The sequence below is a fragment of the Dioscorea cayenensis genome, chromosome 20, assembly GCF_009730915.1.
Source record: "Dioscorea cayenensis subsp. rotundata cultivar TDr96_F1 chromosome 20, TDr96_F1_v2_PseudoChromosome.rev07_lg8_w22 25.fasta, whole genome shotgun sequence".
NCBI lineage: Eukaryota > Viridiplantae > Streptophyta > Magnoliopsida > Dioscoreales > Dioscoreaceae > Dioscorea > Dioscorea cayenensis.
Window position 1 is genome coordinate 31,960,525 of NC_052490.1, and position 24,483 is coordinate 31,985,007.

At 33.1% G+C, this 24,483-nt stretch overlaps 5 protein-coding genes across 9 annotated transcripts; 4 read left to right on the plus strand and 1 right to left on the minus strand.

Moving 5' to 3' along the window:
* Window positions 1-485: 485 nt before the first annotated feature.
* LOC120251241 (probable GABA transporter 2) lies at window positions 486-3,264 on the plus strand. 2 transcript variants are annotated; one of them, XM_039259788.1, is made up of 7 exons: window positions 486-698; window positions 790-1,020; window positions 1,122-1,219; window positions 1,608-1,794; window positions 2,162-2,292; window positions 2,380-2,616; window positions 2,695-3,264. In XM_039259788.1, the coding sequence occupies exons 1-7, from the start codon at window positions 602-604 to the stop codon at window positions 3,082-3,084; spliced, it is 1,371 nt and encodes a 456-aa protein (XP_039115722.1). In that variant the 5' UTR covers window positions 486-601; the 3' UTR covers window positions 3,085-3,264. The 2 variants fall into 2 exon arrangements, with proteins under 2 accessions (XP_039115722.1, XP_039115723.1); XM_039259789.1 differs by having other exon boundaries at window positions 1,698-1,794.
* Window positions 3,265-12,595: 9,331 nt separating this feature from the next.
* LOC120251249 (transcription factor SPEECHLESS) lies at window positions 12,596-14,402 on the plus strand. The gene is made up of 3 exons (XM_039259794.1): window positions 12,596-13,277; window positions 13,410-13,940; window positions 14,065-14,402. Exons 1-3 carry the CDS (start codon window positions 12,837-12,839, stop codon window positions 14,134-14,136), a joined length of 1,044 nt encoding a protein of 347 aa, XP_039115728.1. The 5' UTR covers window positions 12,596-12,836; the 3' UTR covers window positions 14,137-14,402.
* Window positions 14,403-15,153: 751 nt separating this feature from the next.
* Window positions 15,154-18,851, plus strand: LOC120251590 (protein SEH1). Its single transcript, XM_039260168.1, has 8 exons — window positions 15,154-15,322; window positions 15,390-15,501; window positions 15,594-15,694; window positions 16,464-16,541; window positions 17,120-17,275; window positions 17,692-17,804; window positions 18,087-18,213; window positions 18,495-18,851. Exons 1-8 carry the CDS (start codon window positions 15,173-15,175, stop codon window positions 18,633-18,635), a joined length of 978 nt encoding a protein of 325 aa, XP_039116102.1. The 5' UTR covers window positions 15,154-15,172; the 3' UTR covers window positions 18,636-18,851.
* Window positions 18,852-18,954: 103 nt separating this feature from the next.
* LOC120251592 lies at window positions 18,955-24,339 on the plus strand. Of its 4 annotated transcripts, none has more exons than XR_005533451.1 (5): window positions 18,955-19,495; window positions 20,062-20,079; window positions 20,170-20,357; window positions 23,439-23,556; window positions 24,137-24,339. XR_005533451.1 is itself a non-coding variant. In XM_039260170.1 (4 exons), the coding sequence occupies exons 1-3, from the start codon at window positions 19,138-19,140 to the stop codon at window positions 20,355-20,357; spliced, it is 564 nt and encodes a 187-aa protein (XP_039116104.1). In that variant the 5' UTR covers window positions 18,955-19,137; the 3' UTR covers window positions 23,439-23,691. The 4 variants fall into 4 exon arrangements, 2 of the variants coding, with proteins under 2 accessions (XP_039116104.1, XP_039116103.1); XR_005533450.1 differs by having other exon boundaries at window positions 23,449-23,556; XM_039260170.1 differs by lacking the exon at window positions 24,137-24,339 and having other exon boundaries at window positions 23,439-23,691.
* LOC120251589 (probable WRKY transcription factor 41) lies at window positions 20,888-23,417 on the minus strand. Its single transcript, XM_039260167.1, has 3 exons — window positions 23,019-23,417; window positions 22,803-22,928; window positions 20,888-22,717 (listed from the first exon to the last, which is right to left on the minus strand). Exons 1-3 carry the CDS (start codon window positions 23,387-23,389, stop codon window positions 22,192-22,194), a joined length of 1,023 nt encoding a protein of 340 aa, XP_039116101.1. The 5' UTR covers window positions 23,390-23,417; the 3' UTR covers window positions 20,888-22,191.
* Window positions 24,340-24,483: the final 144 nt, after the last annotated feature.

Below are 24,483 nucleotides of genomic sequence, written 5' to 3' on the forward strand. Positions count from 1 at the left end.
GAAAAAATAACCCAAACCGAACCGCCTGCATACAAATTTCTCCCTAACAATAATACTAATACTAATTATTATTATTATTATTATACAAATAAACCAAATTTTTAAATAAAACCCCAAAATATTTATTTATTTATTTTTTTGACAAACTCGACAAGCGACAAAGCAAAGGACAAGTGGGTACGGAGGTGCACCAGTTACGGTGGCTTGAATGACCTCCTGAGAATAATCTCCATGCCATGCAATCCTGGATGGGAGAACGAGAGATAATCCTCACACAGAACTCCCACATGGGACCTTAAATATGAATTGTAAATCTCTCACTTACAACTATGGGTAGTTACCATTGGGCTAGCCCAAGATTTCTTATTTATTTATTCATTTATTTATTTGTTGAAATATAGTAAATATTTGAAAAAATATTAATTTAAAAAAAGATCCCATCCAGACGGCGGGGAAGAATAACTGCACTGGTACTGAGTCTGTTGGCCAGCATCACCACCTCCATAAACATCGCCGTCCCTCTTCAACCCTAACCTTTTTATCCTTTTCCCATTCATCTACTTCTCTCTCCCATCTCCATGCCATCATCCCCTTCCTCTCCATGGACCTCCACCACCACCCCTCCTCCTCCTCCTCTTCCCCTTCCAAACCCCTCCCCACCCTCGACGCCGGCGCCGCCTTGGTTCTCAAATCCAAAGGTCCCACCTTTTTTTCACCTTCTTTTTCTTTTTGCTATATTTCATCCTGTTTCTTTGTTTGATGGATCATGATGATGGACGTGATGATCAGGGACTTGGTGGCATGCTGGGTGTCACCTCACCACCGCCATTGTTGGCCCAACAATCCTCACGCTGCCTTATGCTCTGCGTGGCCTTGGCTGGGGTTTGGGGCTGGTTTTGCTCTCTGTGATGGCGTCTGTCACTTTCTATGCTTATCTTCTCATGTCTAGGGTTCTTGAGCATTGTGAGAGGGGAGGACGTCGGCATATTAGGTTCCGGGAGCTCGCCGCTGATGTTTTGGGTATTATTGTTTTGATTGATGAATCCTTTGATTAGATTAATGGTTTTAAATTTCAATTGAAAGTGATTTTTGATGAATTTTGCTGGGGATTTGGTGTGTAGGGTCTGGATGGATGCTCTACTTTGTGGTTTGCATACAGGGAGCAATCAATACGGGAATTGGGATTGGTACCATTCTGCTTGCAGCTGACTGTCTTCAGGTTGGTTTGTTCATTGATCATCAATGCTATTTATTCCTTTTGCCTAACATTCCATCCTTGATTAATTTCTATCATAAATGTTATTGATGTATGAGTGAATGCTTTCCTTTCAAAACCCAAATATAGGAAGGTATGAATGAATTAATGCTTTCCTTTCAAAACCCAATTAATATAGGAGGATTAGGAAATGTATACGAATCAAAATGCCAAATGAGATGAGAAGAGAATGGATTTAGAGACTCATTTGATTAATTATTCACTTGTTTAAGTAAATTGTAGAAGTATCTAATCGATATCTTACTAATGATTGCATTTCTGTAATTGACACTGTGAATTTTTCTTTTTAATTTGTTCTTTTCGTGTTTGCTACTTGCTTGGATTTGAGAAGATTATGTACTCGGCTGCCAGTCCCAATGGTCCTCTGAAGCTATACCATTTCATTATTATTGTGACGGTGGTGCTAATAATCTTCTCTCAGCTTCCTTCTTTCCATTCACTTCGCCATATCAACCTTGCCTCGCTGCTTATGATAATTGGTTACGCTGTCGTTGTGGTTGCTGGATGCCTTAATGCAGGTCTTAGTATTGCTTTCACTTCATTAATTTCCTAAATTTTTTCGAAGATTATAATAACTGTTTAATAAGAAGGTTTTGCGCTTGTTTTCTCTATTTTAGTATCTGTCTTTTGTTTCATGTCCTGTCCGCCTAATCCTTGATATATTCACCATTTGGAAACAAGTTGTGCAGGCCGGTCCAAACTAGAATTTCTCTTGTAATTTATTAGATTTATGCACAATTTTGTCTTTTCAAATCAAAAAGAGAAAAAGAAAAGATAGGTCTTACCAAACTTCCATTTAATAGCTACTATATATTAGAAGAGTTTACATTTGGAGGAAGTAATTGAAGAGAAACTAACAATTAATCTGTCTTTCAATGTTTACAGGTTTTTCAAAAAACCCTCCTCCAAGGAAATACTCACTGGATTCTTCCAAGTCCAATCGATCTTTCAACGCATTCACTTCCATCTCCATATTAGCTTCAATTTTTGGCAATGGAATATTACCGGAAATTCAAGTATAATTAAGCATTCCACATACTGCATATTAATTGTTCTGATACACATCCATGATCATTTAGTTAATTTCATGATTCATTAATCAGGCAACTGTGGCTCCTCCAGTTGCTGGCAAGATGCTGAAGGCGCTCTTGCTCTGCTACTCAGTCATCTTTGTCACCTTCTACCCGGTTGCAATCTCCGGGTATTGGGTATTTGGTAATGAAGTGAACTCAAATGTTCTCCAGAGTTTAATGCCGGATTCCGGTCCTTCTTTAGCTCCAACATGGCTACTAGGTCTTGCAGTAGTCTTCATACTCCTCCAATTGGTTGCAATTGGCTTGGTAAGTAATTAGCATAATTCAGTGAATCTCCTACTGATGATTACATCAAACCAACACCAAAATGCAAAAACTACACAGGTTTACTCGCAAGTCGCCTATGAAATAATGGAGAAGAACTCCGCCGATGTGAATCAAGGAACTTTTTCAAAAAGAAATCTTATTCCAAGAATAATTCTAAGGACTCTTTATATGATATTTTGCGGTTTTGTGGCTGCAATGTTACCATTCTTCGGTGATGTAATTGGTGTTGTTGGAGCCATTGGTTTCATTCCACTGGATTTCATTCTCCCCATGCTCTTGTACAACATGGCTATCAAACCTCCAACAAGATCAGTTATGTTCATGCTTAACATGTTCATCATGGTGGTCTTCACTGGTGTAGGGATCATGGGTGCTTTCTCCTCTATTAGGAAGCTTGTCCTTGATGCTAATGAGTTCAGTCTCTTCAGTGATAATGTTGTTAATTGATCATTGAGATATGTATGTTATGAGATGCAGAACATACAGTACTCCAGTGTAAAATTTCATGCCTTTTTCCTTTCTTCTGATTCTTTTTTATGCCAACTGTTTTAAGCTTGTTCTTGATGCTAATTATTTGATCATTGAGATATGTATTTTATGAGATGTAGAACATACACTCCAATGTAAAATTTCATGCTTTTTTTTTTCGCTTTTATGCCAACTGTTTGAAGCTTGCATGTTCTTGATGCTAATGAGTTCAGACTCTTAAGTGATAATGTTATTAATTGACCAATGAGATATGTGTATATATATATATATATGTTATGAGATGTTGAACAAACACTCCAGTTTAAAATTTGATCCTTTTTTTCTGTTTCATTTATATATATACCAAATATTTGAAGCTTGTTCTTGATGCTAATGAGTTCAAACTGATCTTTAGTTATAATGTTATTAATTAATTGTTCAATTATATGTATGTTGTGGGATGTAGAACATACACTCCAGTGTAAAATTACATCCTTTTTGTTTTTCTTCTGTTTCATTAATTTGTACGGCGCCAAATGTTTCAAGATTTTAATCTATACCTTTTTGTTCTATTTCATTTTAAAATTTTTGGCTTTATGAACGCTTTAGTTTTTGTAATCTTTTAAACTATCAAATAGTCTAGTTATCAGCTTTACAACCAATCTATTAATCTCTATTTCACTTCTCAATCAATCACCAAAACAAACCCCCTTCCTCGTTCCTTCTCTGCATGCATGCATGCATGCAACGTAAGTCACTCTCTTGACTCAAATGGCTTATTATTGTGTGTTAATCGATCTTGATATTAGTTGGGGATAAAAACTTATGTTTGATAATAAATTATTCTTGTTATTTAAAAAATATCTAATATATATAAAAGTGTGAGTATCTATCATAATATATTTTGGTTTAATTATTAGAATACATTGTTTTTTTTTTTTTATTTTCTAATATAGCTTTGATAGAAGATTATTTCAAAAATATTCAATATTCATCTACGTTTGATCCCAAAAAAAAGGCCCTTCGCTCCCAAATGAGTGACTTGTGACTCCATATTAATAAAAAAAAAGAAACAAAAAAAAGAGTTTATTAATTTATATTGTGTTTTATTATTGAAGATGACATAATTATGTTCATTTATATTTATAGAACACATTAATTAAATTTAAAATTAAATTAAATTTTTCTTCAGAATAACCTTAATCCCATCCAAAAAGATGTGAAAAAAATTTGGAGTAAACATGATGCAGTTAACTGGGGTTCTATAGTACTTCAAAATTAATTTGGTTGGTGTGGAAATTATAATACAAGCCCAACACTCATCTGGCGTAGCACTACCCTCTAATGGTAAGAAACAAAATAAAATAATTCAATATCCAAAAAATTTTAAAAAATAAGAAAATTGAATCAAAGGGAAAATGATAGAAAGGAGAAAAAAATGGAAGATATGTCTTTATCCCATTTGCAAATACTCCCTCCTCCATCTCATAGTAACTCTCATATTGATTTTTTTTTTTTTTTTCAAATTATTTGTCAGTACTTTTGAGAGTTCTGTAAATCTTAATTATCTTTTTTTTCTAAATTTACTTTTGTTTTCATTCAGAGATAGGTGTGTTCAAGTAAATAGCTCTAATGAAAATAAAATATCTTATTATAATTTTTTTAGATTTTAAAATAAAAATCTTAATAATTATGCAAAACACAAATTTAACACTTAGTATGAAACAAAGGGAGTACTTTTTATTTATTTTTTTAATTTTTTCTTTAATTATTGAGTAAAAAAATTTTGCTAAATAATTTAGAACTGCCATGTTGTTTAATAATTTTTTTTAAATTACCATTGAATCAATAATTTGATCCAAATCACTGATTTCTTTCAAATTAATATGAAATTATATTTATCCAAATTAAAAAAAAAAGATTAAACTAATTAAAAGAATTTAAATATTATTCCAAAAAGGAAAAAAAATCTTATTTCTCTCTTATTCTATCTCGAGGACAATTGTTAATAAATGAGCATTCATTCACGCCCTCTATTAAAAAAAATAAATGATGAAACTTTGTAGAATCATCTTAAAAATAGTATAAATTGGAATAAATAGGTAATTCAAGAATCATGCTATAAATGAGACAAGCCCCCCACCAACCTCTTATTCAAGATCTAAATCCTCATCAATGCCCAAATGTTCTTAAATGCACAACATATTTATTTCTCCATTAATGGGCACTTTAATGAAAATTCACTTAATTCTTATAAATATCTAATCTAATTAGGTGCATTGATGTATGCATGATAAAGTTCATGCAAATATTTAAATTAATGAATTAAAAAAAAGGTTAACTTATTAAAAATCAAAGATCATCCTTCTAAACATTTTAGTTTATTTATAAATTTTATAAATAATACTCCCTCCCTTTCCATATAAATGTCCCATTCCAATGTTACTTTTTATTTACCCTTTTATCTTTTTATTATATAAAAAAATATTTATTATATCTTTTTAAAATTATTTTTTAAATAAAATAGGCATTAAATATGTTAAAAAATAAAAATAGAGAGATTGAAGGTACGTCGCCAACTTCATAATAGCTGAATGATCAAGATTTTGATTCTGAGTTAAAATGTAAATAAAATGTATTTATTGTGGTCGGTCCACATTATAAAATATTGATAAATTTGAAAAGTGAAATAAAATTTTATTAAATTTTGGAAATCAATTAAGTTTTTTAATCAAAGAGATAATGTGATTTGAGACATTTGTACAGAAACGGAGGGAGTAACTCTTAAATTTTTTGTCGGCATGCATGATATGCAATTATTTAAAGAGTAGTAAAATAAGATAGAGCTAGCCATATAGAACAAGAATGTCACCACTTCATGAGTGGGGGGACCAAAGACACAATGCTTAGAGTCCTACCAAGGTCCCTGTCCCACAAAGATCTTGCTAATAATCTAAGACATTAATCAAACATTTAATTCAACCTTATAAAGATAATATATTTCTCACAACAAAGAGATGCATGCATGCAAAAATAGTAGATACTCTCCCTATGTACCTTATATACATAAACTCAATCTCTTATATTAAAACATCAGTTTAATTTTAAATTTTAATAAGAATTTAATTTTACTTTTTAAAATTACTCTTAAACTCTTTCCCCAACTCAAAAGAGTTGAAAGTAAAACGAATAGTAAATTTGATATATATATGATTTTTTTTTTTTTTATGTAATAAAAGGAATGCTTGAAGGAGACATTATACTGAGACAGAAGGAATAAACTCTCACGAAATTCTAAACTAAGGGAATAATTAACATGTAATTCACCATTATAAAGATTAAAATTCTCATGATGATCATTAAACATTGCATGTATGCAATGCAAAGATAGATTAAGATTATCAAACTATTTTTTATTTTTGGTTAAAGAAGTTATATAGTAACTATTATTAGATTAAATAAAACTTACGCAGATGTAAAATTCAATTAATTAACATAGCTTTGATTAAAACCAAAATCCAGCAAGCTTACTAACCTTCATCATGATCTATTCAAGGAGTTCTATTCTTCTATAAATTAGTGATAATTTATCAACCAATTTAATCTCCAATAAAATTCAAACGGAGCCAAGGAGGTGAAAGAGGCATGATCTCTTGATTTTTTTTTTTAATATAAATTAATACTTATAATATAAAAACAAAATTACATTTATAAAATATTTATAAAAATTATACTTTTGTCCCTCTGAGGCTTTGTACAAATTAATACACACATATAATAAAATTATATATATATATATATAAAATATTTACAAATTTTTTAAGAAAATTATTATTATTATTATTATTATTATTGTTATTTATTAAAAAAATTCTAGCTCAGTAGTGGGTACGGATAATGAAACAAAAACATTTCGCCCATAATTATTGGGGGAGATGTCTTTCATGAAACATTCAAAAATGAGAAATGAGTTTGTATGTAGATGCATGTCTGTGGAGCAGTGCAGTGACCACCACTATTTCTATTTCATACCTCTTTCGTGGTGCCATTTAATGCCCCTCTGAATCACCATTTAAGCCTTTGGCTCTGAGGTTACATGAGTCATTAATGAAGCCTCACAGAAAGAGAGTTAACTCGGAGAGAGAAATATATACACCAATATATATATATATATATAAAGGCTGCTTTGATTGATTGGCTATTTATTTCTCTGAGTTTTTTTGTGTTTTTTTCCTGACCATTATTTATTGCTCTCTTTGTATAAAGCTGACTTTGGTGGCCTCCATTTTTTATACGGAAAATGACATTGATTTTTTTTTATTTTTATTTTTCATGCTACATTTAATAAAAAAATATTTTTTTATTAAATTCAAGAACAAACAAGTTCATTATTAATTTTGGACTCAAGCTCAAATTTAAACTCACTCTATTAAAGATAAAAAAATAATTTAATAAATATTAATTTAAATTTTAAATACTTTTTTTAAATCATTTTATTAAATTCAAGAACAAACAAGTTCATTATTAATTTTGGACTCAAGCTCAAATTTAAACTCACTCTATTAAAGATAAAAAAATAATTTAATAAATATTAATTTAAATTTAAAATACTTTTTTTAAATCCAAGCACTAATTAATAATAGTGCTTGTTCATTATTAGAGGGATTAAATAAATGAACAGAAAATAGAATGGGAATTACTGTTTTGTCATTTAGTAATAATCAAGGGTTTATGATGATCTACAGAACTTGCTTTGAATTTTGGTGCACAGCCTTCAGGTAACAGTACCACGGATGCTTTGAATAACTTCACATGAAAAATGATTTTAAATTTAACTATATATATAAAATCTAAATAGTGAGGTTATTTTCATTATTTCATGTATTCTTGTTAACATATTTAACAGAGAAGATTTTCTGTAATAAAAATATATACTAATTTATCATTCAACATTAATAACATAAGTGTTAAATTAAACTCTACAATTTATTCATGAGTTCATGTATCAGATGAGAAAATTCATAGAGTGATCATCATGAACAACAGTAATTAATTCATGCAATGAACACTCCTCTCAAGTCTTCTTCCCAAACATATATCATCATATCTTTCTGTCCCTTTTTTATTTTTTTTTAGTTTTTCACTTATATTAATATTTAAATATTTAAATTCTCCCACTTGCCATGCATATAATTAAACAAGACATGCAGATGCCATTGCCATGTCTTGTACCAATTTATTTCTCTCTGGAAAACTTAAAGTCTATATATATATACATGCATGCATGGGATGGGAATCATCAGTGATTATATAGTTATCACAAGTAGTTGAAATAAAACAAGACATAGATGGATCATAAGGGTACCCTGCACTTGTTGAAATGGCAAATCAATGTGCAGGCCTGAGATACATATAAAGAGAGAGCAGTGAGTAGTGTTTGAATGAGTATCAAAAGAAGAAGATGAGTTACATGAATGAGTTGTCGTTCTGACCTCGCAGTGTAGCAGTGTATAGTGTGTGTTTAATTAAGTATCATTCATGGCTGTTTTGAGCTCTTTGTTAATTAAATGCGAAAGGAATAGTTTAAATATGGGGCCACATATGCATGAATGAATTACAATTAAGCTTATATATATATATATGTATGTATGTATTTATTTATTTATTTTTGCAGATTAAATTTAATGAAGCCTATTGAATTCGAATCTATTGATATGCTTTGGATGAGAATGTTTTGCTCAAATTAATTAATCTATATGGTTCAACTTTTGCAGTTGCAGTAGAATTTTTGAGAATTATGTATTCAGCATGCATGGGTGAGAACTGAACACATTAAGTTAATTTCCTCAGTTAAATTTTTATATGCTCATTTGTGCATAACTCATTGCATTCTCATAAGAAAAAAAAAAAGATTTTTTTTTTTTTCAAACATTAAACATTATCTTTAGATTAGAATAGTTTTAAAATTAATTACCTTTTATTGAGAAAATGTAAACTAGCCAGTATATATATATATATATATATATCCGTATGGTTATCACATATTTATTGACATATTTAATTTTTTCAACATAAATCACAAATCAAGATTCATTTCTTTTAAAGATTCAAGTTGAAAAAAAAACTATTAAATAGTTTTTTTTGTCTTAAAATAAGCAATAAAAAAAACATAGTATTGCACATCAATAATTTATCCATAAAGAAAAATTATAAAAACATAGAAGATATAAAAAAAAAAATGTAAACACAAAGAAATATTATTCATATTTTTATGTACTATCCTCTTTCTCACATTATTTTGTGTCCTATTTATTTTGTGAAAAAATATTTTTTAGTCCTTGAAAGTTTCAAAACATTTTGGACAGTTCCGCTGATATTTGAATTTGACTGACAATCCCTCATTTTTTATTTTACTTACGATTTGGTCCCTGGTTGTAACTTTGTCAGTTAATTTTATGCAAAATTCCAACTCTACCCTGCTTTTTGGGGGGGAAAGTAGCGTCATGCCATGCCTACTTTTTGAGAAAAATATGGATTTCAACTTTGAGCCATATTGTAACTTAAATTATGTAATTTCTATGCATTTTTAACCCAAACTGGCTTTCTTCTTCTTCCATCACCCACCCCTTATGTTGTTTTTTGGTCTCCATATACGCAGGATAGAGTTGGTTTTTCTTGCACGCTGGTTGTAACCTTTTTCTTCGCTTGGGAGATAATCAATATGAGTTTTTGTCCTGTCTTGTGGTAAAGTGTTTTATGGTCATGCAATTATTGACCATGTTTGAAGAAATATGTTAGAGATGGGGCCTTGACGTTTCCAGTGCAAAGTGAAGTTTGTCACACCCGATGCACACCGAAAAATTTGTCCCATTGATTCTGAGATTGACTTTCAGCATATGTGCTATATATATATCATATGCTAAATAGTGCTACCATTGACCTTATTCTTGATACATATCCAAATACAGTGGATGCGTGCTTGTGTTCTTCACTCCTGTCGTATATATCATTTGTTTGCTTAATGTGCAGTCATTTTATTTTTGTCTTCCCCTTGAATGCATTAACCAACTGGTCATTGCGCTACATATGTCCTCGTTTTAAATTGATATTTCCCATTTAGGATATAGAGTTATCATTTATCATTTGCGCTTTTCGTTTAATTTCTGGCGTTATCATTCAGTATTACTAGTTTTTGTTTAACATTATCACTTTCCGCTTAAAGTTATCAGTTTCCACTTAATGTTACCAGTTTTCGATTAGTTTATGAAGTTACCGTGTAACATTATAGTTTTCTGGTTATAAATTATTGTTCTAATCTTACTTATGGTGTACACTACAAATAACAACTATTTATTTTTGGAGAGTATATCGATCAAAGGTGAGAGATGGGGAGAGCTGTACTCTAATGTGCTGGAGCCGTTTAATGGCTGGATAAAAAAGGCATGCATCTCCTCGTAACAAACAAGGTAGACTCGATAAGCTATGCATGATTCCGCTCACTTAATCTATTTGGTATTTATTATATGTACATAATGTTTATTATAGACCGTTATTGTTTATTCTAACATATTTTCGCTTAATATCTTTCGTTTCGCTTAATATCATTAGTTTCCATTTAAGTTATGGCGTTTTCATTTAAAATAACACGTTCTACTTTAATATTTCTTGCACTGTCTTGTGTACAAAGGTTTAAGTTGAATATGACTATGCCAAGGAATATGATGATGCAATGAATGCCCCCACTAGTCGCATCAACAGACGAACATCGTTGGTTACTTTATAAATCCGATTTCTTTCACTGGTTAACCTATTTTATTCAAAGGGGATATGGGGCCAAATATTTTCCAACGTTGCAAAGATATTCAATGATTGAATCAAGGAGTGTTGCCATTTACCTGAGACAGACATGTGGACTCAATAAGACAAGTACCTATCTCTGTAAACTAGCAAAGTTTTGTATTTTATCCACTTACTCTATCAGCTTTCCACTTAAAAATATGGGGTTTCACGTAATCTAATTAATTTCCACTTAATATATCGGGTTTTCATTTAACTTTACATCTTCTTGCTTATATTTTCTTGTTCTTGCTTATTATATTATGTTTCTGTTTAAAAAGGAAAATGTAAGTCATATATAACAATTATTACCATCTCGTTAACTTTTGCATTATATGCAACTCTTAGACGATTAGCAGTGCATGCTCTTGAATAAGTGAAAACATGAGATAATAAACATAAATAAAGCTTAATAAGCAGGAGGATATATCAATAAATGGAATTTGTACAAGTAGCACTTTTTGTTGACAAGGTTGTTTGCCATATTTTTATAACCTACAACATGAGCAACAACATATTACACAATTTTCAAACACATTTAAACGAAAACTGGGATGTTAATAAATGGAAACTTCTTCAATGTTTCTGTAAGAAAGTAAAGTGGTGAAGAGAATGAGAAATGAGCACAAAAAATGTTGCTATGCACTTCCTCGGGATTAGTAATCATTAAACTCTAAAGTTCACGTGGCGCCAAAGTCAAATTTTGTGGGCAAAGTACTTCTAACAACGCGTTCATGCGTTTTTTTAGGGTTGGGGGCATTTTGTCAAATATTACGGGGATTTTTTATGGATAACCAAATTTGAGAGGGACTTTTTGTTCATTAACCATTTATTTTATTATGTTTAATGAATTAAAAAAATTCCCATTAAATAATATTGAACCATGGAATCATGGATTAGTTCTTATCCACTTTTGTAAAGAAAAATATTTGTTGATTACTCTGTTTATCTGTTTTTTTATTACATTTTGGTGATCTATTCAATTTTGTACAAAATCTCTTAAAAAAATTAATATATTTACTGAATAAAAATAAACAGAAAAAAAAACATAAAGCAACTTACAATAGTACCAATATTCTCAATTGTTTTCTTGCAGCTTTTTTTTTAAATTTTTTATATAAATAGATAAAACACAAGTTTATTAATTAAAAAATTTTATAAAAATAATATAAAAATATAACAAAATAACACAATGATAAAAAAATTAGAATAGATCACCAACAACAATTAATATTCCTAACAAAACAGTTAAAAAAATTAGAGTCAGACAAATAGAAATCTATTCGATGATGATTTCTGCTACTTTACTTCTTTTAAACTTAAATTATATTTTTAGTTTATTTTATTTAATCATATCAATGTTTTTAATCACATATAATTCTCTAAAACAACAACAACAATAATAATAATAATAATAATAATAATAATAATAATAATAAACATAAAACAAAAATCCACTTCAGCAAACATAAAAGGTGACCACATCAACAACACAAACCCAAACCCAAACACAAACACAAGTGAAAGGAGGAGCCAGTACACGTGCTTTGGTAATTGTGCTCTGATCCACACACACACTCACCTTCATGTACTACCCCTTCATTTAAGTCCCATGCACTCACTCCTACTTTTTCTTCTCCTCTCCTTCCTATCATCACACTCCTCTCTTAGTTTTTCCTTCAACTAACATTGTCTCCATTTGCTTCCCTTATTTACTCCTCTCCTTCCAACTTGCTTCCTTCCCAACGGTCCTTTCCCCTTCCTTTCCAATCAATCAAACTTTCATTCATTCATTCATGCATGCATGCATGAATTGAAAACTTAGTCTTTTCTATCATTTGATCATTCACACCTTTCCATTCAAGAAATTAAAACAAAAAAAATATTTAGTCAACATGCCTGAAAGCTTATCAGACCTCTTCAATGACACACAAGACTTCAGTTCCGGTGGCTTGAGTGGCGCTGCCTCACCAGAGAATCTCTTCACACTGCTTGAGAATCTTGATGACTATTATGCTACCACTAAAGATTCCACCACTCTTCTTCCTTTCACTCCATTTGAAGACACTGACTTGAGCAGTCCTACTACAGATCTTGATCATGAACCACCTTCTCAAGTTTCCAACAAAGCCGGCAATATTCGATCTCTTGAAGTACCTGAAACCGATGAAGATGAAGCATCGCTTGCTCGAAAGAAGCTCAAGTTCTCAAACACAGTCACAGTTGATGGCATGAATAGGATGTCACACATCACGGTTGAGCGAAACCGACGAAAACAAATGAACGATAATCTCTCGGTTCTTCGATCTCTCATGCCGTGTTTCTATGTCAAGAGAGTATATAAATATATCCATATTCATATATATTTCTGCAACTAGCCAGCTTGTTTAATTTGATTACATAATTTTATGGTAGTTTAATTGAGAGTATGTTTATTAATTTATTGGTTGCATGTGTTTAATTTGTAGGGAGATCAAGCATCAATAATTGGAGGAGTTGTGGATTACATCAAGGAGTTGCAGCAAGTGTTGCAGAGTTTAGAGGCAAAGAAACAAAGGAAGGTATACAATGAAGTGTTAAGTCCTAGGCCAGTTTCAAGTCCAAGGCCATCACAATTGAGTCCTAGACCACCACCACCACCACCACCAGTGAGTCCAAGAGTGAGCTTGCCTATAAGTCCAAGAACACCACAACCAACCAGCCCATACAAGCCAAGGATGCAGTATTCATGCCTTAATCCCACTCTTGTCTTACCTTCTCTTGACTCATCTTCCTCATTAGAACCATCCATGGAACTTGCTGCTAATTCTAAGTCCCCGGTGGCCGACGTTGAGGTGAAGTTCTCCGGCCCCAACGTGCTTTTAAAGACGGTATCTCATCGTATTCCCGGCCAACCTTTGAAGATCATCACTGCTCTTGAGGGCCTTGCACTTGAAATCCTCCATGTTAGCATCAGTGCCATTGATGATCATACCATGCTCAACTCCTTCACCATCAAGGTATGCATGTATACTCTTTAATTAATTATTGCTTTCAGTGTTTGCACCATATTTAGTTAAGTACTAATTAAATAATTAATACTGTAACAATGTTTCATTGTTATTTTTTTGGTTTAATGGTTAGATTGGAATTGAGTGTGAGCTTAGTGCTGAAGAACTGGCTCAAGAGATTCAGCAAACATTCTCACAAAACTAAGGAATGGAGGAGCACTGGTAGTATTAACCCTAACACTTCATCTTGGCTTGCTCTCTTTTTCCACTGCTTCAATGGCAAAAGTTGCAGTAACATAGAGAATGTTGGGAGGCACCTCAAATCAAGTCCAACTCTACTTAATTTTCATGATGTATTACTAGATTAGTTCTAGATTTTTTTTTTTTTTAATGTTTTACTTGTAATTTTTCACTTTATTTCACTCTTTAATGTCAAATTATGTTCTTGCATGATTAATATTGTGTTTTATGAGGAATGAATTTTCTCTTTATTCTAGTTTTCATGGAACGGAACATTGTTGTAATATTTTTGTTGGGTAAATTTTTTAGTAATTCATTAAATTTTGACTCATTTTCATTTTGATCATCAAACTTCAATTTACATTAATTTGGTCATTCAATTTTAATTTGATTTCACTAGGTAATAATTCAAAGATTTCAACCCCCCAATTGATTACATAGCCGTCTAAAAATTAGAGTCAATCCTCCCCATGACACATTATTAAGTCTATTGGAGTTGTCCGTATCATTGAAAAAGAACCATATCATTCATTTGAGAGACAAAATCTTTTGATTTGTTATCAAGTAAAATCAAATTAAAATTGAGTGACCAAATTAATACAAATTGAATATTAATGATAAAAATAAGAATGAGCCAAAATTTAATAATCTACTAAAAAATTTACCTTATTTTTATGTGACGATGGTTAAATTATTAAAACAAATAATTAACTACAAAAAAAGAGAAGCAATTTAAATGATTTATTAATGCACTACAATTTGAAATCCAAGAAACAAAATTTCCACTTTTTTTTCCTATTAATAAATAAGAGAGGATTGAAATTTGGACCCAAATTTAATTATCTACTTCATTAATATTCAATATCATTATTTACATTTTTATATAATGTAATTAAACAAAATTTTAAATAAAATTAATAAATAAAATTTTAATTTATAAGGGGGGAAAAAGTAAAATAAATACAAAAAGAACCTTCTCTCTTCGCACCAAAAGAGAGGTCATGGAGCGGGTGGTGGCGACGCTGGAGAAAGGCGCGCAGTGCTGCGGCTGGAGCCACGGTGGCCGGCGCTTGGCCGCCGGCTACGCTGACGGTGCTGTCTCCGTTCACGACTCCGCCGACCCCTCCGCTCGCTACTCCTCCAGATGGATGGTCAGTGCTTTCGCAAATGCCTATCCATCTCTGCAAACGTCTAATTCGTGCTCGATTTCCTTTGTAGGCACACTCATGTGGCGTTGTTAATGTTGTTTGGGTCCCTCCGGAGTTCGGTGAAGCCATTGCTTGCATTTGCGCCGATGGGACATTGTCTTTGTGGGAAGAAATTGGGCAAGGTCTCAGTTTTCGTGGTTCTCTGTTTGGTATTTTTGAAACTTGTGGTTGATTAGGGCTTATGCTGTTTGTTCTTTTTGTTGGTTTGATTCAGATGCGCAAGCTGTTAGTTGGAAGCTGTGCAAGCTCTTTGAAGGCACTGGCACTCAAGTGGTTGATGTTCAGTTTGGGGTTTCTTTGACGACCCTGAAATTGGTGTGTTTTTAAATCTTTATTTTTGATTTTTCTAGATAGGTTTTCTCAATCTATGAATTGTTTGATATTCTACTCTTGTTTCCATTTAGGATGCCTGATAAGTTTGAGATTAGCTTGGTCTACTGAAATTGGGAAACTGTCGTAGACTTGCAATTTTGCTGCCATTTTTTATGTTCTTAAGTCTTTGTTGCTGATTTTTGTTGATAGGGTTTCTCTCAATCTTAGAATTGTTCAATATTCTATTGCTATTTGTGTTTAGGATGCCTGTTAAGTATGAGTTTACGTTCGAGATTAGCTTGGTCTTGTGAAGATTGGACAACTGTGGCAGACTTTTAATTTTGCAGCAACTTTCATGTTCTTAAGAGCCCCGGGTGAGATATTGATCCATTGCAACCCTAAAAGTGTTTTCTGGTTTCAAATTGTACAGGATAATGCATATGTACCTTGCAAAGAGTTATAAGTAATTGTAACAGAGAGGTTAAATTTAGTGTGCTACTTAAGTCTTTTTGTGGTAAGAATGACAAATGTGAACTTTTTGTATGTGTTGGAACTGATAACTCACTTGCATAGCTTTTGACTTATGAAAGTTATTCTGATTTTGGTTTTTTTTTCTTCTTTTTTCCTAGTGTTGGGCTATAGGCTTGTGCCTTTGTTTCCTATAAATTGTGTTTGATTTTAAATATTCTTGACATTCTCAAAAGTTCTGTTAACTAGTACCATAATTTGGCATACTGTCATTTATCCCTCTGATGTATGAGTTTTTTTGTAGGTTGCTGCATATTCAGATGGCTATGTGAAGGTCTATGAGTCATTGGACCCGTTAGAATTGAACAAGTGGCAATTGCAGGTTTCTCAGTTGTAAATCTTATGAAGTGAAACTTTATCTTTCCTTTTTGGTCTTGAGCATTCAATTTTATATATACTTTCTAGAGGAAATTTTGTGTAACTGCATATCCACTCAAAAGTATTTAGAGCATTAATCTTGAGCCTTGAATTGTTTATATGCTTTCTAATGGAAATATTTACATAACTTCAATAACAGTGCAATGGAAGAGCTATCGAGTTCCTTCTTTAATCTTTAGAGCAATGAACTATGATTTCCATTTTCTTAAAGCTTCTTCTTTGTTATTTTATATCCTGAGAATAACTTGGCTATGCCCAACTTTTCTAGAGAAGAAAAAAAGAATGGTTTCATTCATATCCCTTAGAACATTGGTCATTTATGACTCATTGCTCTGATGAAAGATATTTTCAGTCAAGCTAGGAAAGACCTGCTCAGACTTGAGTGATACTTGTGAAATGGAATCAAAATGATTTTGTTGGTGCTAAAGAGAAAGGATGAGAGAGAAGATTCTTTGGATTTACGAATATATAGTTTTGATACGTATGTATAATAATTACAGTTTGGTAAATTACTCTTTGCAGGCAGAGTTCCAAAATGTGATTGATTCAGTCTCCAGATTTGGAAAGCCATCATGTATGTCTGCTTCCATTGCATGGAGTCCACGCAGAGGTGAAAGCCAGCAGTCGAGTTTTGTCCTAGGTTACAACTCTGATCTTTCACAGTTTAACTCTCCCAAGGTTTGTTGGGTTATTCCATGCATTCGTCTTTCCACAACTTTGTTCTTGTATGGTCCAATAATAGTATTCTAGTCCAATATAATGCTAAAACAAGAAGGCCCGGAAACTAACTTATAGTTGATTTGAGTGATTTTCCTCTCTAGTGTGATGGGATCCATTTTTCATTGTTGGCATCTGAACTTGAAGTAGTCTTTACTTAATCATATAACCTATTTTCCCCCAGGACAAATAATAAGCCGTGAAAGTATTAAAGCACTTCATTTTTCATATTTATGCCTTTCGAAACTTCTATGTTTATATACATCAACTTGAAATCATGAAATATTTCCCTATCATCATTGTACTCAGTTATCTATGCAAGTATTTGTGATTCAAAAGGCAAACAATGCTTTATTTCTTGGATGATATTGCATCAGGTCTGGGAGTTTGAGGAAGCCCATCAACGGTGGGTTCCAGTGGCTGAGCTGGCTTTACCTGGAGACAAGGGTGATAGGGTTCATGCAGTAGCCTGGGCACCAAACATAGGCAGGTATGGTATCTTAGGTTTCGCCTTGACAACTTGGCTTGTGTGTACTTGTAATTGCATTGGACTTGAACTATCTTCTTCCTTTCTCACATTTTATTACATATATACACATATCATATATGTTAAAATTTCAAGCATTCCATTCATCATTCCTTGTTTTGAATCTTACTCTGCATAGTGTTTTTTTGGCATAAGCAAAATATCCAGTATTAAATCCACCATTAGCATTCTTCATGCCTTCGTCTATGCTTTTTTATATATGAGAAACTATCAAATTTTTTCCAGGCCTTACGAAGTTGTAGCTGTTGCTACCTGCAAAGGAATCGCAATATGGCATGTGGGACTAAACCCTGAGTCTGATGGAAGACTTTCAGCAGAGAAAGTTGCTCTACTTGCAGGCCATGACGGCGAGGTATGAAGACATACTTAAACTTCCATATTTCCATTTTAACCTTTATTCTTGGCATGCTTAATTATCCTCGTTAGTATGACGTGAGCAAGATGGCATACTAAAACCTTTTCCTGAAATCACCAAAAAACATTTTCTTTCAAACCTTTAATGAATATGAACTACATGTTAATACTGAGATTTGCCTGAAATTAAGATTTTAAACTCTAGCTACCAAACTTAATCTCTTTATTTACTATAATCTGCTATCTTGCCCCTATGTCCTTACTGGTAGTATTCAATAGGTGTGGCAATTGGATTGGGACATGAGTGGCATGACATTAGCATCAACTGGAGGTGATGGAATGGTGAGGCTATGGCAATCAAATCTAAATGGTGTATGGCATGAACAAGCAGCTCTTGAATGCAATGCAGTGCAACACTAGAATTTTTCCCTTAAATCTACTGAGCCCTTTATTCTTCGGATGATCGGCGACATTATTAAAAAATCATTAAAATATATGCCACATGGTATATATTCAACAAGTCGACGAAATGCACCCGGTGTATATTTATTTTCTTCTCCGAATTATTAACCTCGCTCTCGCAAGATATGTCGCTATTTTCTACAAATAATATTCATTTCCTTTTGGCACAGGGTATTACATGTTTACAGTATCTTATATTTTTGCCAATTGCTTAACTATGGATGCATTTTAAAATATGAAATAATTTGTTTGAGTAAGTTAAACATGTGCAAACAGGAAGAAGATTTCTGACTTAAAAAAAAGGAATTAAGAAAACAGAAGATCAGAGCCGTCCATTTTTGAAGCGGCAATCTCAAGGATAAATTGATGGCTGTGATGACTCCATCTACCTATCTCCCAGTTCCCAGTCTTCAACCACACAACAATAACCAGAAGAAAATTGCCTCCATTTTCTCACAACATGATCTCCACTGGATCCCTCTTGCAATCTCCATGCAAAACCCTAATCTTTTCCATTGGCAATGGCAATGGCCATGGCTTCCTAGCATGCACGCCATTCTCTACAAGGCTTAGGACCAGCAGCAGCTTCTCCCAGACTAGCAGCAGTAGAAGGCTTCGATCTCATGGAGTTGTGTGTGGGCTCTTGCCTGTGGATCCATGGGCACCATCCATTGATTCACAGAGCATAGCCTCCCAGCTCTTTGCTTTCTCTCTCTTCCCATACCTTGGCTTCCTCTACTTCATCACCAAGTCCAAGACAACCCCTGGACTAACCCTCTTTGGATTCTACTTCCTCCTCGCCTTTGTTGGTGCTACAAGTAATTCAATCTCTTCCTTCTTCTTCCTGTTTTTTTAAAAAAAATCTATTTTGTGCATTGTTTGTTTGTTTGCTTGTCATAGTGGATTATTTTGCTTTTGGATGTGGGGAGTTAGTGGGTGAAAGAGTATTAATTGAACAAGTGGAATGTTCTTGGAGTTGATGTTCTTGTGGGACCTTGGTTGATATCTATTATTATTATTATTATTATTTTTTTTTGGTGGAATTTGAAGTATAGTTGGAGTAATTTAATGAACAATTATTTAGGAAATGGGTATTGGAATTATTGATTCAAAGACAGAGCTCTTGAGGATTAGGATTTGTCTCCTTGTTTGTAGGTTATTCTGTGATATGCTTCTTTTTAGTGTTCTATCGCTCTTCATTAAAATCATGGGTTTTCTTGAATTGAGTATAGATATGTAGATGTTTAACATATATGATTAAAATCAGTGATATGAGTTAAAGTGATTGTATGTTTCTCATTGGTCGAGATTTCTAAAGATTTGGGTTATTAACTTCTTTTCCTTTTTTTTTTCTTGTGTTCTATGGCTTTGGTTCTTCAAACAGTACCGGCCGGGATTTATGGTAATTTCTATCTCACATTACTTTGTTTTTGTCCGATAAGTACTGGATATGTAAGTTTCGAACTGATGAAGTTAATATATGTAATTGCAGCAAAAGTGCATTATGGAACATCCCTGTCTAATGTTGATTGGTTGCACGGTGGTGCTGAATCTTTGTTGACTCTTACCAACCTGTTCATTGTACTGGGATTGAGGAACGCTTTGAGGAAGATCAAGAATGAGAAGAAGATAGCATCTGAAGTTGTTTCAGAGGTTCAAGAGCAGCAGACTTCTGTTTAGGTACCTTCATTATCTTTTGTTAAACAACAGTTGGATTCTCTATTCATCATGAGTTTGCTGCTTTGTTAGTCAAGCTCTGTTATGACAAGACTGAGAGTGGTTTTGATGATGTTTATGTAGTTCTAGAATTATTTTTGTATGATCGTCCAATAGTTGTTCAAAGATTATGTATTAATCTTCTTCTGTCTTTTCTCTAAGATGTGCATCATGGATTTCACAATTCCTTTTGTGCAAAATGAAAACTTTTAATATTATGACCGGTTTGCAAATTAAAGACAGAACTTGGGATGAAGTTTCCAATATTGGACTCCCCCACTACACGCTCTCCTTCTAGTATTAATGCCCACAGATATTTCCGTTTTGCATCTTTCTCTGATTTCACCACCTAACATTATAATGGGAAATCGAAGAAAAGCTTTTGAGAAGAATTTTTGGTAGTATTCTTTTCTTATGTTTTAATAAGTCAACTGCATGAAGGAAAACACCATTACGTCTACTTTTATTTTTTTTTTTCGTATGCCTTACTTCGAACTAAAATGTGCCTCAAAATTAGTTCTTGCTGTAAAAATTATTTTGTTTACAGAGTGGTAGTTTATGATCTATTTGATTCACTAGGTCTGCTTTCCCTATTCACTTCTATAAAATTTGACTTGACTTCTACTATTACAATTATATTTCGTTTCTTTCATGTTTGTTTATTGATCCTGATAGACAGTTTAAAGAATAGAATTCCCTTCTCTTCCTTGGTCTCTTGGCAAAGGCTGTATGAATATAAGTTGTCCCCTCTGGATACATGTGATATATAACCACTGTTGGTAGTTAGCTGACCATTAATTAGTAAATTCTCTATTAAGATTCTTCCCAGTCAAAAAAGGATTAAAGTTAATGAACTTTCTTTTGGTAATGGGGAAGCCCACATGAAGCAATGGACAGATGCAGTTCTAAGATGCTTTCTAGTCAAAAAGGACTTTAGTGTCTAGATCCATAATATGACTGTTTATGGGTATATTAGATTTAGATGCTAGCACTTATTGAATTGAAGGCCATTGAGATTAAGTTAATTCTTAGTAGGGTATGTCTTATTTGAATATTAATTGTGGCCAAAGACATGCATGCATTTGATCCCTCGCTGATGGTACTGAGGTTGTATTACAAAGACCTTCGAATTCATCAAGATGAATGCACATAATGTTGAATAATATTTTCATAATTTATTGGCTTGATGTTGAATAAAATTTTCATAATTTATTGGCCTTTTCTCTTGATGTATGGTTTAGAAGTTCATCGGTGAAGATACGTGAATCAGAATTGCAGTTTTGAGGAAATGGTTTATGTATTGAGGTTGGGATTTATAAACGTACTTCTCTTGAATGATATACATAAAAATTTAGCTCTCAGGATCAGTGTCATTCAACATACCAGTAATTTTAGTCATTAGTCCAACAAGATTGTGCCCAAGTTACTATCTTGACGTTATCAAAATGGTTTAAAATATTAAGAGTTGATGACGGTAGCCACCAAAATGATGTTCATAGTGATAAAGCGATGAGCAAGGAGTATAACGCTTTAGAGGTTTGATTGACAATTGGCAAAACACAATGTTTCTTGATTTCTTTTGTGGTTCTAAAGACAAGGACACTGTTGATGGACCTTGATTTTATTGATCATTTCACACTCTAATAACAGTTACAGTTACATGATGTGAAGTTGCACACTGAAGTAATCTTATGCTTCTACCTACATTAGTCTGAGAACAGATTCACTTAACCATGTCAGAAGGAGAGGTAATTCTCTCTGGTACAATAGCCTGGAATAAAGATAATAACACAGTACCTTATGACAAGAAGTTGGAATCATCAAATGAGAAATTGGGGTCGAGCAAGAAGTCCATATCAACCGTTAAGGGGTTTGTAGTTGAAGTTGCAGTAGATATAACCTCTGTGAGCTCAGTCTCTGATGTTCGTAGGTTTTTCCCCTTGTTAAGGTAATTCTTTAACTCAGAGGTTTGAGAAACAAATGTAGGAGATGAGCTTTCTGTTATACGAGTGTCAATCGTTGAAGCCGAGAAGAGATGAATTCCAGGCTGTGCTTGGCTGAGAGGCGCTGACAGGAACGAGAAAGACGAGCTCATTTGATCTTGTGCTTTAAGTTCAGTTTGGAAGCTCAAGAGGTGGTGTTGTTCATGAGAATTCTCTGAATCAAACCGGTCCTGTTGCTGCTCATGTGTGGGGATCTTCTGGTGGCATGTATGATGTCCATAATAGGTGATATTAAGTACCGTTGGATTGGTGTCGGCCTTCTGCATTTGCTTTGTGGCCGAACATCCATAAGTATTACGATGAGTACATCGGTAGTAGCTTCTGCAATAGAAATAACACTCAACTATTATCAAGAGGAGCAAAGAATGAAAACAAGAAAAAGGTAAACAATATGTATGCTATATACCTTGGATGTTTAGCCCCTAGAATTCCCTTCTGTCCATACTTCCGCCAGTGATAGCCATCATCCATTGAGCTTACCTCACCCTCTGCAGTCAATTGTATTTGTCGTGTCATCGTAGGCAATGATTTCCTGCATAACAAACACACACACACAACATATAGTTTCATACCAAAGAATAAACATCCAATCAATCAAAACATCAAGCACAAATTCCGGCACCTCTTCCTTGACATATCTCTCAGGTCTTGTTCGTTTTCGCTTTGCAAACTTCCACTGGTAGACCGCTTCTCCTGATCACTGAAACAACTCAATTTCGCCAAGCTGAAAGCTTTCTCTATCGAACACATTAGCTCTCTTGCCGATGTTCCATATGACTCACTAGTCGAAAGATGCTCAAGATGCACTGTGAGTTGCCTCATTAGTTCTCGAGCTCGGCTTAATTCATCAAGTAACATCTTTTGATCACTCTTATCCCCCTCCATCTTCACCTTCTCACTTAGCTTTACTTGTTTGAAGTTTGAAGTCTGTTCTATGTGATGTGTTGTTTTGTTTCTTGGGTGGTTTATGGTCTTAATGGAAATGCTGACCATTTCTTTGTGCTCTTCTTCATATGTTTATAATCAAAGGTTTTTCTCAAAGTCCCTTTCAGGTTAAGTATGAAGGGAGGGTGGTGGTCAAAGAAGAAGATGCTTGGAACTGACCAAAAATCCACAGGCCCTCTTGACACGAAATTGAGTTAGTGATTGATGACGTTGAGGTATGTGACCTCATTTCATGCTTCCATGCTTGCATATATATGTTGTTCTGTTTCTTTTGCATATAATGTTTACATATTTGATATTTCTCCATCAAACCTATTAAGTTCAGAGATCAAATATATTTTTACTTTTAAAACTCGTTGGAAGCAATAATAATAATGGGACATTAGTTGTGGGAGCGGGTTCACAGCCAAAACTGCTTAGTCCCGGCCGAGACTAAACGGGTTGGACGATTAATTCTTAGTCCATTTATAGCACCTGATGTATGTATTTCTTGTTGCTTTCGTCCAAAAAAAATTTACTTGAGAAGAGACCAAAATGATCCTTTTTTTAAAGGACACCAATGGTTTTATTTGTTTGGTTATATATATATATTTTTTAAATTATATCACTGAGTGTGCAATGAGTTTTGTTTCAGTTTTAATTTCGGAGAAATTATAAGGAGATTATGGAAGTTGATTAACATTAGTAAACTTATTTGTTGGTCTTGTGGAACATGTCATGCCAGTTACTGATCTTTCAACAAAGGCTTTGAAATCATCATGTTTGAATTCAAATATATTATGGCTCTTTAATCAGGGAACAACGACAAGTGTGGGATCCAATGGAAGCCTTCAAGTTTGATGCAATCCTTTTCAAGGGCTTTCCATTCCTTTATTATTTTGACTGATTCCACTAATGAAAGTTAAGGGTCTCATGTATCATTGCAGGGATTTGGTAGTCATTTGGTTAATTTCTTAGAAATTCATGTTTTTTTTGCTTTATTAAGTTTATTTTTTCCATCTCTGACCCCACCTATTTCCTGCAATCGGATAATGGTAGATCTTTTTTATCGGGTGTTTTTACATATGCAAATATTCAAACTCGAAATATATTTAATTTTATAAAAACAAATATATATATATATATATATATATATTTTTGAA

Bases quoted from the DNA above. Each gene is read 5' to 3' on its own strand.
- LOC120251241 (XM_039259788.1), top strand. From the start codon at position 602: ATGGACCTCCACCACCACCCCTCCTCCTCCTCCTCTTCCCCTTCCAAA. The intron at 699-789 runs GTCCCACCTTTT...CGTGATGATCAG, and splicing joins CTTGGTTCTCAAATCCAAAG to GGACTTGGTGGCATGCTGGG. The intron at 2,293-2,379 runs GTATAATTAAGC...TTCATTAATCAG, and splicing joins GAATATTACCGGAAATTCAA to GCAACTGTGGCTCCTCCAGT.
- LOC120251249 (XM_039259794.1), top strand. From the start codon at position 12,837: ATGCCTGAAAGCTTATCAGACCTCTTCAATGACACACAAGACTTCAGT. The intron at 13,278-13,409 runs GTATATAAATAT...TTTAATTTGTAG, and splicing joins CGTGTTTCTATGTCAAGAGA to GGAGATCAAGCATCAATAAT. The intron at 13,941-14,064 runs GTATGCATGTAT...TTTAATGGTTAG, and splicing joins TCAACTCCTTCACCATCAAG to ATTGGAATTGAGTGTGAGCT.
- LOC120251590 (XM_039260168.1), top strand. From the start codon at position 15,173: ATGGAGCGGGTGGTGGCGACGCTGGAGAAAGGCGCGCAGTGCTGCGGC. The intron at 15,695-16,463 runs GTGTGTTTTTAA...GTTTTTTTGTAG, and splicing joins CTTTGACGACCCTGAAATTG to GTTGCTGCATATTCAGATGG. The intron at 17,276-17,691 runs GTTTGTTGGGTT...ATATTGCATCAG, and splicing joins CACAGTTTAACTCTCCCAAG to GTCTGGGAGTTTGAGGAAGC.
- LOC120251592 (XM_039260170.1), top strand. From the start codon at position 19,138: ATGATCTCCACTGGATCCCTCTTGCAATCTCCATGCAAAACCCTAATC.
- LOC120251589 (XM_039260167.1), bottom strand. From the start codon at position 23,389: ATGGTCAGCATTTCCATTAAGACCATAAACCACCCAAGAAACAAAACA. The intron at 22,929-23,018 runs GTGCCGGAATTT...TTTGTTATGCAG, and splicing joins AGAGATATGTCAAGGAAGAG to GAAATCATTGCCTACGATGA. The intron at 22,718-22,802 runs GTATATAGCATA...TTTCTATTGCAG, and splicing joins CTAGGGGCTAAACATCCAAG to AAGCTACTACCGATGTACTC.